The sequence below is a fragment of the Centrocercus urophasianus genome, unplaced genomic scaffold (genome assembly GCF_019232065.1).
Source record: "Centrocercus urophasianus isolate 14NV4802_14NV808 unplaced genomic scaffold, USGS_Curo_1.0 seq_11, whole genome shotgun sequence".
NCBI classification, from domain to species: domain Eukaryota; kingdom Metazoa; phylum Chordata; class Aves; order Galliformes; family Phasianidae; genus Centrocercus; species Centrocercus urophasianus.
In genome coordinates this window covers 77,121,140-77,137,503 of record NW_024884253.1, presented here as the reverse complement: position 1 = coordinate 77,137,503, position 16,364 = coordinate 77,121,140, and the positions used below count along the sequence as shown (strand labels likewise).

At 44.9% G+C, this 16,364-nt stretch overlaps 1 protein-coding gene across 10 annotated transcripts in view; it reads left to right on the top strand.

Annotated features, from left to right (window-relative positions):
* PIGN (phosphatidylinositol glycan anchor biosynthesis class N) overlaps positions 1-14,238 on the top strand; it is a 115,195-nt gene extending 100,957 nt beyond the window's left edge. For 2 of the 10 annotated variants that reach the window (XM_042839857.1, XM_042839862.1), the window contains exon 28: positions 1,226-1,311. In XM_042839857.1, coding sequence (XP_042695791.1) covers positions 1,226-1,231 — 6 coding nt within the window. In that variant the 3' untranslated portion in view covers positions 1,232-1,311. Of the gene's footprint in view, positions 1-1,225; positions 1,627-7,234; positions 7,307-8,207; positions 8,344-8,530; positions 8,619-9,727; positions 9,833-11,335; positions 11,725-14,127 lie in introns of those variants that run through there. The other 8 variants (XM_042839851.1, XM_042839852.1, XM_042839853.1 and 5 more) reach the window with 8 other exon arrangements.
* Positions 14,239-16,364: the final 2,126 nt, after the last annotated feature.

Here is a 16,364-nt window from a genome sequence, read left to right as displayed (position 1 = left end):
AAAGGGCCGGAACACCTCTCCTATGACAATATGTTGAGGGAGCTGGGCTTGTTCAGCTTAAAAAGAAGGGTCTGAGAAGAACTTATTGTGGCCTTCCAGTACTTAAAGGGAACTTAGAAACAGGAGGGAAACTGACTTTTTATATGATCTGATACTGATGGGACAAGTAGGAACAGTTTTAAACTTCAGAAGAGGATTAGATGCAAGGAAAAAATTCTTCACTCAGAGGGAGCTGAGGTACTGACATAGGTTGCCCAGAGAAGCTGTGGGTGCTCCAATCCCTGGAGGTGTTCAGGACCAGATTGGATGATGTGCTGGGCAGTCTGAGCTGGGGGGGGTGGGGAGCAACTTTGCCTATGGCTGGCGGGTTGAAACTGAATGATCTTCCAACCTAAGCCACCTCCATGATCTGGAAGAACCCTCATTTTTTAATGGCTTACATTAACAACCAACTTGATTCAGATACCGAACACAGAATGCTGAATGTTAAAAAGTCAAATCTCAGTCTGAACCAATAGTTGTCTGTAATGCTGGTAAACATCAGATACCTGAGGAAGTACTGTGAGAGTTAGAGCAAGTTAGGAACAATCTCTATGTGTGATCCTCTTAACCATTGGTGACTTGAGGAGTTCCTCACCCAGAAGTCACATCTTCATATTGTGTTTGAACTAATTTGTTTAATCTGTTTGAAACTCTGTGTTACTGCAGCAGTGAAATCTGCAGTTTTTAGAAATACTAGTGAAAAAATAGTGTTTGTTTTCTTGAAGCTGCTCATCATTGGAGAAGTGCTTTCTCTAGAATATTTGTAACTCGGCTGACCTAAATATCTGAGTTGTATTACTACAAGCAATGTCTTCCAGATGGCACATTTTCCCAAAATTCTGCTTTATCAGTCTATAGCAAACAGAAATTTTAGTGGTTTGTTGCATACATCGAATTACCCCCTTGGATGTAATGAATATACCCAGTACCTCTTATTCACTTGGTACACATTCAGTTGTGTTTTCTGTTGTTCTCACCATTTTATTTTGCCACAGGCCTTGTTTTTCACATGGTAGTACTGCTATAATAGTCATCTTCTTGGAGTGGCGTGTATGAAATGTTGTATATGAAATGAACAATAATTAGGCCTAGCTTAAAAATAAAAATCAGGAGCTTGTTAAAGTCAATTCTTTCTACTTGGCAAATTTGCATTTTCTGTTTTCTGTCTGTCTCCTCTTTGCAGCATTAGCCACTATGTGCTGGTGATGTCATTGACCATATTTATGATGCTGATGAACGGACTGGCCCAGCTGCTAACTACAAAGAGACTTGAACTTTCCAGAAGGACTAAGCACCATTCTACGTGATAAAGCAATAAATATTCCTGCCCTTAAGTTCACCCTCTGCCTTCTTCTGAACCAACTTCCACTTCTGTAATGTAAATATAAGTTAATGGACTTGAGTGCTAAAATCCCATCCTGGATCAGAGCGCACTGCTGACAGAGTCATACTGTCCTATGACTGAAATTTGTATTTGGAGATTGTCATTTAGACATCAGTGGGGCTGAAACAACCTTGGCTTTATTCTCTAAGTACACATGTTTTTTGAAAATAAAAACAATATAAAGTCTGATGTAAGAGAAATAGGCAATCATTTTTTGTTGTTTTTTTTTTCAGTTGTTAGAACTTTTCCGCCAGCTGTTTATCTCATGTGCATACTTTCATTTGGAGTCTGCAAAGTCCTACCTTCACTGCACGTCTCGCACAAGCACTTCTCAGACTGAAGCATGAATAAAATTAGTCTGGGCAGATTTTTGTATGTTGCCAGTATGGCATATGCATTTGACTATCTCTGAAACTGGATATAACTTTTGCAAGCCTGTAAACCTGAGACAGGCTATGTATGTAAGACAGATTAAGACTGGTATGCTATGAAGTTCTTGCTGTGAGACAAAAGCTTTTAGCTAACCTGAGTGCAAACTGTGGTCTCCTGCTGCCTCTGTCGCTGACACTTGGGCAGGCTGAGCACTAAGCCAGATGAGGTAATCGATCCAAATGAAAATGAACCTGATTAAGGAACTGTAGAATAGTAGTTCGACAGATTCCCCAGTCCAGCTCATGATGGAGGGCAGGTAGAAAGGTTAGGACTGCTTATTTCAGTGACAGACTAGAGTTAGATCAGCATAAAGAGGTCATGAAACTGCAGCTGGAGCTAGTGGTTTGCTCAGAGAGATGCTCATTATGCTGTACTGAGGATTTTTTTTGTTTGTTTCTGTGTTTTCCTTTCCACTTGTGTTCTGGTCTCAGTTGCAAGTGTCAGGCTGGGTAATGGTGGCACCATGAGAAAACACAAACACAAATCTCCTGCTTTTAATGCTGATTAGAAGGGAGAGCACAAAGAACTGGGAGGCTTATAGCCTCTGCTATCATGGGCGCTCCTGGGGTTCCAGTAATTGTAAAGCCATTACATGAGGCATTGAGTGGTCTCCTAGCTTTGTGGCCTTTCCAACAGCAAACATCAGCTTCCTTGCCACTAGCCCAAAGTTAATAAAGTAACTTAAACTATAGCACCCACCTACATGATGATGCTGCAGCATTCCTTGTAGTCATCTTTTGCAAGAGTTAAACAGAAACAGTACTTCTCACTCAGCTGGAGGCCTACACAGCAATGTGCCCTGTCGTTGAAGCAGTGTTTTTCATCCACACTATCGCTGAAGTGGCTCTATGAAGCAGATCCCTATGCACAGTAAAGAAAGTAAGAAGGAAAAAAAAAAAATTTTTCCATTGTGTCATGGCATCACCAACAAATTCAGCTGTGTAGTATCCCCATGTCACCCTTCCAAGTTGCAGCCAGGCCTTCCTGTCTGAGAGGTGATGCATATGGTGCGTGGCGCTGGCAGCCAAGGCTAGACATTCGTCATGGGGCTACTCCAATATTCTTTCCAGCCATCTGGCATTTGGCCGTGCTCACACGGCTGTTTAATGTGTTTGGAAACTAGTCATCCCTGCAGGAAGTTTGGCTGGGAGAAGCCAGTCACAAAGTTCCATCTGCTTGCTGAGTGCTGGAGAATATCCTGTCGTGGGCCTGCAGTCATCCACACGGTTTCAGAATGCCTCTTGAGAGTGCCTGAGCACTGGAGAGGGAGCCATTTTTCCGCTAGGTAGTGGTCCAGTGGCACTTCTAAGTGTGTTGCTAGTGCAGCTGGTCTCAGTCACAGAACATATTTCACATTTGTTACAGGACATACATTCAGACTTGTGTGTCGGAAGGTGGGCATGTGCCTACTGCCAATCACCACTGTTATACCAAAGGCAAAGAGTAACCATGAGTATGTTGACAGCTGCTGCCAGAGCAAATACCGTGTTAAGATGTGGAAACCTGCCACACTTGTTCTCCTTGGATCCAGAAAGCTTTTGCTGTGGAGAGCTATTCCCACCTTGGACCCGTATTGAGTAACCCCAAACTAAAGGTGCACATTGGGTACCACCACCAGCTTTTGTGACCTAACTGAACTCTTAAGACCTCTGTCTGCAGCTCTGTCACTTCAGTGTGTGCAGCCATAGGCAGCTGTACCGCTGAGCATCCTAGTCTCCCTCGCTAGAGCAATTCCTTTGTAAAGTGACTGTCTGCAGAGCAAATTCACTGATGGGAGCAACTGAACAGCTGGCTTTGCTCTGTCATGAAGGATTGACTCGAAAAATAGGAATGCTGGACCCGCAGGGCTGCCATCCTGAAAACAGATCTTCTGCAGGCATGTCAGAAATGCTTGCTATCTATGACAAGACTAAATGGATGCCCTACCTATCCAACACAGACACTGGAGATATGTGCTGCTTAGAGCTGCAGGCCCCCTGAGAGAGGGTGTGGAAACTCAGGTCATCTTTTATTATCTCAGGGTATGGTAATAATGCATTGGCTTACCCCACTGTGTCTGGTGCTGATAATAAGAATAATCAAAATATGCTGTTGTGCAGGCGAATGGAAATGGCTGTGAAAGTACAACCTGCATCAGTCAAACTTTCTGCTTGTGGCTTTCATCATATCCTTCCACTCCTGTAAGAACACAATGGAGATAATGAGCATTTGCATCACACATACTGTTTTTTTCCCTGGTGCTTCTCTGGAAGAGGCCATTCTTGTTTGCTGTTTGCTCTGGTTGGCCGTCATGGCAGCAACCTTATCTCACCTTTGCCCTTCCCCTGCGAGCCCCGTGCATCTCTGTGCCTTATGCACATTCAGTTTCTAGCAGAGACCATGGGAGTGCTGGAGAGGATCTCTGGTGGAGTAGCAGGGCTGGCTGTGCCATTCCTATTCCTCCCCAGGGGAAGCTTTTGCTAGAGTCTTGGCCTGCACATTTGGGTTTACTCCAGGACAGGGAAGTGTAAAAAATTCTCCCACTCAGCCACTTTACGCAGCCCCATGTGGCGTGTGATAAACTAGGCTCTTGCCTCCTGCTGATGCCTGTTCCTTTCCTTTCCAGAAACAAACATCATTTGCAATAAAAAGTCCTCTCCCATCTCTAGTAGCCAAGGTAGGGAACAGAAGTTTGTACTTAGGTGAGCTTAGGCTTTCTTCTGCCTGCTAATGGGTCTTTAATCCTTCTTCAAGAGTGGGGCTCCAGGCACAGGTGCAGGCACGTTGTGAGCCAGCTGAGTCCTGTGCGCCAGGGCAAGCATCAGCTGGCCCATATTTTCAGCCAAGAGCACAAAGGTAGAGCTACACTGAGCCCTGCTGCCTTCCATCCTTTTCTTGCTGCAGACTCTCTGACTCCTGGAGCAGGTGAGGCTCCCGGCAGTGGAAGTCTTGGACAGGGAAAGACAAATACTTCGGGGCTGCACCATTGTTGGTTTTTTTTAAACTATACTGGTAGCGTAGCAATGCTTGCAAAGCTTGTGTATGCTTGCTTTCAGAGCCATGGATCCCTGAATAAGTGACTGTAAACCTGGAATGCCCATCAGGTGTTGTAATGCAAGAGCAAACGATATAAGGATCTTGTAATCTTCACTGCTAGGAATTGTTCTCTGCTATTGTGTTATCAGGACCGCACAAAGCCTTTTGATACAAGTCCAGGAAATGAGTTGTTTCTTCAGAGATGATGAAGCTTAGATTATATCAAGACCTCTTATGACTCAAACCAAATGACGTCCCCTACCCTTCCCACAGACTAAATCAGACTTTAGAAGCTTTGGCAATCGCAGTGCACACCACAGCTGTTATCTGAAGGCTGTAGCTGCCTTACAACTTCTTGAATAAGAACTCATCCATTCATCAGCTTTCATGCTTTTAGCCAATCCTTGCTTTCTAGTGTCACACTTGAACAAGTACCCAGTACAAGAAAGACAGAGAGCTGTTGGAGAGAGTTCGGGGGAGAGCCACAAAGATGATCAGGGGACTGGAGCACCTCCCCTACGAAGACAGGATGAGGGAGCTGGGCTTGTTCAGCCTCAGAAAAGAAGGCTGTGGGGTGACCTCATTGCAGCCTTTCTATACATAAAGGGAGCCTACAAACAGGATGAGGGGAATCAACTCTTTGAAAAGGCAGATAATAGCAGGACAAGGGGAAATGGTTTGAAGTTGAGGGAAGGAAGATTTAGGTTGGATGTCAGGGGGAATTTCTTTACAGAGAGAGTGGTGAGGTGCTGGAACAGGCTGCCCAGAGAGGTTGTGGATGCCCCATCCCTAGAGATGTTCAAGGCCAGGTTGGATGGAGCCTTGGGCAGCCTGGTCTAGTATTAAATGGGGAGGTTGGTGGCCCTGCATGTGGCAGGGGGGTTGGAGATTCATGATCCTTGAGGTCCCTTCCAACCCTGGCCATTCCGTGATGCTGTGATTCTGTGAACTCCTGAGTCTGGTTTGGCCAAACCACAATACAGGTATTATTTGAGCCCTCACCTCCCATCTGATTCATAAGAGTGTGATGCTCTTTGTTTCTTAGAATTTTCTGTCTACCTGGATGCTGCAGTTCCTTTTGCTGTGTCTCCCTTTCTGGCTGCCGAGAGTTGCTTCACTCAAATGCCTTTGGCAAAGAGGAGAGCACTTTGGCATTTGGAGAGGACTGGAATGGGGAAGGTGAAGGCTGAAAGCCTCGTGGCACTCATCCCATTCCTGTGACCTTTGAAATCAAGCTTGTTGATATTTTCTCCATTTATTTATTGACTTGTGCTTGGAAGCAAGCTGCATAACTTTCTAACTTTGACAGTGGGTAATATCAAATGGAAATCAAGGAAAACACGCTATTTCATTTGCATTTTATTCTGCAGACAAGATGTAAGAGCAAATGCTTTTTTTTTTTCTTTTTATTCCCTTTGATGTTACATATGGTGAAGCTGGCTCACAGGTTTACTGTTTGCTCGAGTCATTACTGCTGACGAGCCTGCTAATGACTGGATACATGCAGTGACTCCTCTGAGAGAGAAGATGACAAGCTGACGTGCCCAACCAGATGTGCCTGCAACAGGAACCACACAGTGAAAGAGCATGAGTTTTGTGCCATCTGCAGCAAGGCTCCTGTCACTTCCATTGCTGTGAGGTCCCTCAGGACCTCTGCCATCCCGTGATCAAGAGCTGGGTTGCTAAGTCCTGCCGGCTCATGCTTCAACCCTTGGCCAAGCAGAGGGTGAGGGGTGCAGAGTTAGGCCTGAGTAATTTAAACTTAAAATGCTGCAAGTACTGTCATGGCTGCCTTCACCATTTCTGCCTTGCAGCAAGATGGGAGGAGATGAGGAAGCTATGTGTCACTGCACAGCTCCTCTTCCTTGCCAGTCTGCAGCACAACTCCAGCAACCCAGGGCTGATCCAAAGGACTGCCGTGCAGAAACATGCTGCAAAATCGAACTGCTGACATTTAGGGCTGGAGAACTCTCTGACCCAGGCCTCAGCTCCTCTAATTAAACTTAGTTTATCACTTTTGCACAAATGCTAAAGGACAAGGCATGTTGAGCACACTTCTCATATTGACTTACTTTGGAGTAACCTTTTATGTATCTCAGTAGATGTGTCCTTTTGTGCTGGACATCATTATTCTGCCTTCTTGGCATGTGAGACAATACAAGAGAAGAACTGCAGTCATTTCAGCTGGGGTTGAAACCTGGTGCTTGTCCTGGTGGGAATGTGAGCAGAGACGGGCTTTGGAAATACCGCTGTTTTGTTTCAGTATCAATTTTTGTACAAAGTTAAGGGATGCTGGAACTTACTGTACAAAACTTTGTTCCCCAGAGTTATATTTAACTGGTTGGATGTTTGTTTCTCTAGATTTCTAGAAGTGAGTGGATATTTTCCAAAATCAGATTTGAGCTTCTTGTATCTGACCTGCTGTGAAAGAAGGTATGTGTGTAACCACCAGGCACTTTGTCGTACAGTTGTTGTTCTGCATCTATTCTAAGCTATACTAATATTAGTCCTAAAAATGCTACAGATTTGCTTGCTTTACTGTAGCTTAGCAATTGACTGGTATTTACCACAGCAAGCAGAAACAAAATATGCATGTCATATTTGAAGTATGAAATAATGAAATAATGAAAGTATGAAATAATGAAATAATGAAAGAAACTAGTACTTGGGATGACAGCCAAGTCTTTATCCAGGACCTAAATCAAACATAAACTTTCTGAAACATCATCCAAAGCTCCCGATTCCTGGGGCTTTACTCCAGCCCCCAGGCAGTATTGCTGTGAATCCTGGCTCTGAGTGGGGGGTGCAACAATTTCCCTCAAAGGTCCTGCTTAGCCTCCTACTGGCTGGGGCCAGGCACTGGTGCAGACGCAGTGCCCATGGCCAGGGGATGTGTGGGATCCCGCTGGGTCATCGTGGTAGCTGGTCTGTTGCCCTGGAGCCTGTTTTCTTGGTTTGCTCCTTCTGTTTGGTTGTTCAGGATTGTTTTACCTGTTTATTTGTTTTTTTCCTCAATTAACAACTGGGAGAGTAGCTGGTTTCCTTAATTCATTTTCATATGACTCACCTCAAGAAGTGCTCAAGCTTCCTCTTAGAGAAAAAAAGCTGAATGCATTTATTCTGCTTGGCAGGGAATGAATTCTCAAGAAACTGCTCTACTGAGCAGGGGAATGGACTCTGTCATTTTCTCTTCTCAGTCCTTTCTCCTTGCAGAAGTACATGACATCTGGGGAGAAGCAGGCTTTCCATTAGTGGATGCATGCAAGACCCCACGGGCAGGAGTGCAGAGTAACTGGCTCTGCAGTCTGCAGGTGCACACTAATGGTGTTTTAAGGCTCTGTTTCAGCAAGGCCCTGCTGCTACCTATCACTCTAACACGATGTATTCAGACCGAGTGGCTGTAACTATTAATTCTTTGTGAAAAATCATGGCAGCTGTGAGCTTTCTGCATGCAAAGCAAACCAGCTAAGGTAAGTGGAGATGACCTCCCCCATAGTTCACACAGCAATTAACCTCAGCAATAGAAAGAAAAATTAGAATGGTGACCGATGTTTGGAGAATTACCTTGTTATACATTGCAAATACCCTCACTCTAAGTAGTTATCGAACTCAGTCTGTACAACAGTAATGCAAATATGCTTTTCACGGGTTTGACAGCTTGTTCCCATCCTTGCTCAGAGTGGTGGAGTGTGTAAGATGGATTGACGTACGCGCTCCTGAAGGCAAAATGCTCTTTGCTTGTCAGGTGAGAGCTAAATGCCATTATTTATTTGTGCATTTTGCAAGTCCACCAATGCGCCTCACTAATAAGAGCAGGAACGCAGTAATGATTCTGTTTAATTAAGGGAAAAATAACTTCCTTGCCAGCCCTAAGTGCTGTTTGATCTATCTGAGATGTCACAGGACGGGAGAACTCCAGCAAAGGGCTGAGGAAGCACTATTTGTGCTCGGTGCGCGGAGCTTTATGAAAGCAATTTACATATTTGCACACTGAAGCATGACTACCAGCACATAAGCAGGGTGATAAATGATTAACTATAAAAGATTGACAGTTTCGGCAAAAATCCAGCTAAGCACTTAGGCGTGTGCCTAACTTCAAACAAGCTGGCTCTGCTGACTGCACTGGGGCAGGGTCGGGCCCTTTCCTGAGCTTAGGAAGCTGCTTGTGCATTCAATTAGATGTGTGCTGAGGGGGCCTGGAGGACAAGAATTTGGCAAAAGGAACTTATGGAAGCGAAAAACTTGCACGTGTAGCACCCAAATCAGGTATCCTCATTCCTATTGATGGAGCTGCAGCTGCCAGCTGGCTAGTTGCCCAAAGGACTTGTTGCCCATTTCAGCAAGTGTTTTGTTTTGTTTTTAATTTTGGGGAACAGAAACTTGTTAAATATTTTACTGTTATTTGGTGAAAGACACATTCTGCTTTGGCCAGATACTGCTTTCACAAAATGGCTAAACTGGAAAATGAATGAGGCCAAAAAAGCCCCAGCAGTGACAGAAGCACCAACCCTCCAACGCTGTTTTCATTTTGCAGTAACTCCTTTCCAACAACTCACTTTCTTGTGGCATGTCTGGGAGTTCTCAAACTGGAGGTGGAGGTGGCAGCTCTAAACCACAGGTGTTACTAAAAGCTGAAGGTCCAAATCAGGTGGTTCAATCGTTTGATTGAACATCAATCACCAAATCACTCTGATACCACGCTGCTGCTGCATGGCCTGTGCTTTTTGGAGAGATTTTTGACCAATATTTTTAATTTTTTATTCTACTTCTGCTGGTACCGTGTGTTACAATATGTCTGAAGTTGATGCTGGTTGAACAAAACTTAAAACACATCAGTGTGATTGTGTCTTTCAGTCAGGAAGCCAATAATCTCCCTTTTTGGAATAAAAATGAAATTAATGGATTCAGTGCCCAAAACATCGGCCCTGTAAATCACATAAATCACACCAGGAGAGGAAGGTAGGTTTTTGGTGTTTTTTTTTGAAACCAGCTTCTGTGTTTTGTTCTGCCTGTGAAATCCTTCCTGCTTCTCAAATGCAAGATAACGTAGCCAGAAACGATGTAATGATAGATGTTTAACTGCAGTTTTCATTTCATATTCCTGAAGTAAGAATGGGAGAAAAAATAGATATGTTAACAATCTCCTATCATCATCACATCCTCTTCAGCTAATATGGGAAGAGGACACAAAATTACCTGGACAGAAACTAAGTATAGTGACTTCAGTTATTCCTCAGCTGAAGCTGTTTTTCAGCGTGTGAGCACAAAAAGCTTCAAGAAACAATGCATAAAAATGTTATTATCTTCAGGGAAAAAAAGCAATATTCAGCTGACTTGACCGTTGTACAGGTGAAAGCACACCGTGTACCAAGACTGTTGAGTGTATATTTGCATGAGATTAGTTAAATCATCTAAGAAAAATGCCCCCCCTCATCTGCCTCACCCTACGCTCAGCTGCTGAGGAACTTGTAAGCAAAAGCAGCAATGGGATGCAGCACTGCATGAGCAATGCCATTCTTTTTCTAAGAAAAGGCCCAGGGAGGCAGAAGGAGGAAGACGAGTGGTAGGAAACACTAGTGGGGAATCGGGCAGCTGTGGTCACTGTCACGGCAGGCAGCATGGGGCAACTCGATGACATGTCTGACATCACTTTGTTGTACTTGATTTTATCTTGAACAGAATATTACGGCACCAAAACCCACAGGCTTTGCTGGGGGGGCACAGCACACGTCAGAACTTTGCTATGAAATGGGAATCATTAGGCAGGATGAGCACCCCTTACCCCTTCTCCGCAGTGCTAACAGCCTACCTGGACATGAGAGGCAATTTCCTATCTCTGCCTGTGTGCAGCAGGAATCTGATCACAGATTGGGGTCTCTGGGAAAGGCAGCGATGCCAGTAATAACTCCTGCAGCATCAGCTAAATGACGTTACCCAGGTTTTGATTGCTGATACGATACAACAGCGTTTGCTGGAGCTCAGGCAGACGCTGGCCTTCCCAGCGTAGCTTTAGTGCTTGCCTGCCAGGGTGGATGGGGCCTTTTTGTGGACTGGTTTTGTGTTGTTCCAAAGCCTTCACAGGCAATTTGGAGAATATGTCCCCAGGACATTGTGCTTTGGAAAACAGGCATAGGGGTTGGGATGTGTTAGCTCAGCCGCAGTTTTATTGGCAATATGGGACACAAAATAACACAAAGTTTTCATCTGGCTGTAGAAATTACTAAATAGAGTACTTTACGACTTTGGGAAAGTTACATTCTTGTCATGTTTCAGCATTTGCAGATACAGCAGATGAAGCAAATGAAATTATGCATGCACTAAAAGAATGCATTGTTAGCTACAGTTTTTATTAACTTGCCTGCAAATAAATAAACGCGAGCAACTAGAAGATATATCTTGAAGGTTTGGTAGACTTTTTTTTTTGCTTTATGCCTACACATGTATATGTGTGTGTACCTGCAGGTGGCCTACCAGCCGTGACCTGTGGTGTTTGGTACCCGGTGGATCGCACTGTGCAGGAGCAGCCACATGACTGCACATCCCTCATTTGCATTCCAGCTGGATACAGCTTTGGCAATTTGTTTATGCAACTGAATGTATGCAATCATCAATAACACAGTCCGCAATAAGTCCCAATTAACGTTGCTGCAGGAACCTTCCTTCATGTTTGTGCTGGCTTCTGTAGATTTAAATGCTCAACCTTAACGATGTATTAATGTTGTTTTCTTTCCCTCTTTCTTTCAAGTGCTGTGCTTGCAGTATCAGATCCACCATTTATTTTGTTCTCTTTGCCCAGTGGGGACACTTTTTCCACTGACTGTTTAATAAGAAGCCTTCATGAATACAAAAGCCATTTATCTTTATTAGTTGAATATTTTTGTTCATCACTTCTCTTAATTTTATGAATTAAATATTTATTGATTTTTTTCCACAAAGAAAAATGCCTCACTGCTCACTAAGAACAATTACACCAGCTATGTATGGGGAACAAGAACCATAAGCAAAGCAAACTGACATCTGTAAATCATGTCAGAAGTGACAGGAACTGCGCAGCTTCCAATATGGAATCACAGTATGGCTTAGATTGGAAGGGACTCTGCAGCCCACCCAGTTCCAGCACCCTGTTGTGTGCAGGGCTGCCACCACTAATCAGATCAGACTGCTCAGGGCCCATCCAGCCTGGACTTGAATGCTGCTTTTAGTTTAAGGCCATTCCCACTTGCCCTATCACTGTGTAAAAAGTCAGTCCCTTCAAGTACTGTAAGGCTGCACTGAGGTCTCCCCGCAGCTTCTCTTCTCCTGGCTGATCAAACCCAGCTCCCTCAGCCTGTCTCCATAGGAGAGGTGCTCCAGCACTCTGAGCCCTTAATGGCCCTCTTCTGGGCCCATTCAAACATCTCCATGTCTTTCTTGTGCTGGAGATCCTGATGAAGTCCTTACTCACTTGAGGGGTTTGTTTTTATTGAAGAAGTCTGTAAAATGGTCTGTGAAAGAATGGATTGCAGCTGTTTGTTTCCTGTGACTTTTTTTTTTCTCCTTTTTTTGCTTGTGATGCATGGAAGAAAGGTAAAGAAAGTTTTGTTGTCTTCCCCGCTTTTTGCTTGTAATGCCATCAAGAAATAGAACTGGTGAGCAAGTGTCTGTCTGATATATGAAACCTATTTAATTATAACTGAAAGTGATTACCTTACATTTTTTGATTGATGTATTACTTTCAAGGCTTGAAGGACTGCTGTGGTCATCTGCCAGATATTTCTGCATCAAGCCTACAGCTCTAATTGGAAGTCAGTGAAGAAACCTCCGATAGAAAACTTTGAGTTTGTGTAGAGTACCGGCAACAAGTCACCTCTGAAAATATGCAGCTTATTTTCAATCTAAATTGTGTATCTTCAAGCTGCAGCGATGGAATTTGATATAGAGTCTGTAGCTATGGCATGGAAACCCCCTGGCCAACAGGGGGTCACTCCAGTATCTCATATGAATTACCAAAATGTTTAAGTCTTTGCCTAAGCACAGGATTGCCTCCTCAAGTTTCAGTTGCAAGCTGAAAACTATCAATAACTCTAAAAACAGTTTCCCTCCCCAGCAGTATTCTGTATTGTTTGACATTATCCTGCTAGATATATAATTATCATGAGATAATTCATTAATATAATGAATATAATCCTATATGCTTCACATTTGAAGGTTCAAATGGGATATTAGGAAAGATTTCATCTCAGAAGAGCGGTGAGGCAGTGGCACAGGCTGCCCAGGGAGGTGGTGCAGTCACTGTCCCTGGAGGTGTCCAAGAAATGTGGAGATGTAACGCTGAGGGATGTGGTTAGTGGGCATGCTGAAAATGGGTTGGTGGTTGGACTGGATCATCTTAGAGGTCTTTTCCAATCTTAGTGATTCTATGATTCTATATGGTCTGAAAATTTTATCTTTTACTCCTTTAATTCCCAAGAATGTCTTAACAGTGCTTTGGATCACTGCATGCTCTTGGGATAGTTACTTTTGGTCTTGTGAGAGCAAGAAAAATAGAGCAGCTGTACCAAGAGCAGATGACCTGGTGTGGCCAGAGCTTCTGGGCAAGGCTGTGCCTTTGTTCCAGTCCCCTGGGAGCCCAGGCAGGGAAGAGCTGGATGAGTGGCACTTGCTAACCCACCATCTTGGCTGTGTGCTCTTGCCTTGGATTTTCTCTTCTCTCAGGTCTCATTAGTCTTGTAGAAATTCAATTATTGCTGAGGCTTATGCCTCTGAGACTCCTTTGAATTGAGTTGAAGTTGGCTTCAAGAGAGAGAGTGGCAGAGTGCAGTGGAGTAGGTCTTTTCTCCTGAGGACATAGGCTAATGATCCTGGCCTCTGCTTGCCTTTCCTTTCCATCCTGCAGACCTTGGCAGCTGAGATTAAAGAGGTTTTGTGCCCCAGTAGAAATCATCTCCACAGATCACCTTTCCTCAGGCAAATACTGCCTCTGGGGATGCAGCCAGCCCTCTGAGCCCTGCGATCCAAACTGGCCAACAGGAAGCTCATTTCTCCCTCAAAGCCTGCAGGATGCCCCAAAGACCTGGACTTTTGTACATGTTTTCAGGATTGAGGGAGCTTGGCAAAGAAAGGGAGCTGCTTGGCAAAGAAAGAGAGCTGCTGACCCTGTGCCTTGACCTCTGCAAAAGGTTTCCTCAGCTGCTATGGGCCCACAGCAAGGGCTTGGCTGCAAAAGTTTCAGGTAGTTTCTGAACACCCAGCTGTAATTACTTCTTTTCTTTAAGGAAGCCATAATTAATAGCTCTTTGGGTTGGATGGCTGCCAGCGGCACTGTCAGTAGGATGACTCCTCCACTGGTAAAGACAAAAGTTTGGACCTTCAGCAACAAGGGAGGACAGTCCTCTCCAAGCTGGCTCAGGGGTAAGAAATGAAGATTTCCTTCCTCTCTGGGCAACCACAAACTGTGCAGGAGGTATACTGTCTAATCCCAGCTGGGCTTACACCACAGGTGATGTGGGATTGCCCTAAGGAAGGACAAGCAGCCAAATCAGGAGAAAGGGGCCATGGCCCCATGCTGCTTTGCTGGGCTCCATGGGGCACACCCCAACGCCCTGCTGGTAGGGCAGGCAGACTCCTTGGGCTTCTCACTCTATCCTACCACAGGCTACCATGAAAACCAGTTTTAGGCTTGGAGTTTGCTTTTGCTTTCAATGGAACAGAAACCCTGTTTACACAGTTGTAGTTTTTGTTATCTGCATTTTTTTCTCCTGCAACTGCAGTAATGTCACCTCCCTCCCACTTCTCTGGGCGCAGAGACATCCGTCAAATGCCCACAGCAAGTTTGTCATGAAATGCCTTCTGACAGGAATGGCAGCTTGCAGCCCACAGCTATGAAGGATGTTATGAAGATCAGCGCGAGGACAGTACATGGGGCAAATGCTGAGGTAATGGCAGGCATCAGGGCTTATATAATATTCTTCAAAATGCTCTTTAATCAACTCTTATTGTGGGACTTCTCCAGCTTTGGTTCTGATGCACTAATTTTCCCCCAGGGCATGTGGCCGTGTCTGTGCTGTTACATCTCATTCTGTGGAAACACTCCTGGAACGATAATTTGCTCATAACTAAAGCCACACTTTATGGAAAAATGAAAGGCAGCAGAACTAGAAGAAATTTTCTGTGTCCCCTGACAGGTAAGATTTGAGTTAACACTTTCCTGCTGGACACAGGCCATCCTCTGATCACTCATACTCTTATATTTAAGCTCTACTGATACTTCATCTTCCCATTACTGATCCTGTGGCAGGTAATGCCTTCTTCAGGAACGTGCCTTCCTCTCTGTGAAGGCACACACACCGCTGTGGAGGTGATCATGCTGTGAGATGAGCACCCTGAGGGACAGAGTCTGCCCAGGGGTCCATCTGGAAGCATTGTTGCCATTCGGTGTTAACATCCACAGCTTGTATGGTGTGGTGAGCAACCCACATGCAAACATGTATGTCTTTTTTCTCTGTCCTCCTCCTTCGGAGCTTCTACAGAAACAATTGCCATGGGAAGACCCACTCCCTTGGCTGCCATGCTGCTGGCCTGCACGGAGGTGTGCAGAGCATCAGTTCCATACGGCTGCGTTCACCCTGAGCAAAAACCTTGTAGTGTCTCTGAAGTGCCTGTGCCCGTGGGGAGAGCCCAGAGCTCTGCAGCAGGCTTATCACTGCCAGCTGAAAGCAGCCCGGCTCCACGTGAGAGCAAGTGATGGTGTATTCTCCTGTGGCATCAGTCAAGTCATGGCTTCACCCATGTCGTGTTCATGATGAAAGGTACTCTACTCCTCCTCCTCCTCCTTCACCTCCCCGGGAGCGACTTTGAAAACCAGGGCTGGCTTTCAAGCGCTGACAGTTGAAAGAGAAAACAGCACACTGCCCATGAAAGCTAACCCTCCTGAGTGAGCTCATGGGAAAATCTGATCCAACCTGTCTGTCTGAGCACTATTTATCAACACTGCTACCCGAGGATTAGGCGGCCTGGCCCTGCTGCACCGATGAAAGTCGGTGAAAGCAGCTGTTTATATTTCAAGCTTTCTGATGTAGTAGAAAGTCACAAGCTCATACCTCTTTTTTCTTTCCCTTTTTGGCAAAGCCTCTAGAGAAACAAACAGTACTCAAAGAATTCAGAATACTGCTGCCTACATTTATGTAAACATTTCAGGCTGCTGATGTCACATCCTGCTCCCCATCCTAACCTCAGTAAGCATGAAGACTTCTCTTTTGGGCTGTGAAGAACAGGACTCACATGACAGAGTAGCACTGGCGTCATGGAAGCTGAGCAGATTCATGCCAGCTCGTGTGCTTGAATCGCAAAGACAACTCAGCTCATACATGGGCATAGGGACTACAGCCCTGATCCCAGCTCTCTGCACATGTAGCCTTCCGACGTCCGCACAGCCCAGCCTAGTTCTAGTGCCTGCAGGAGTGTGGTTTTCAGTCAGGTCTGGCCAAAACACAGCTGTTGTACTCCTTTTGGG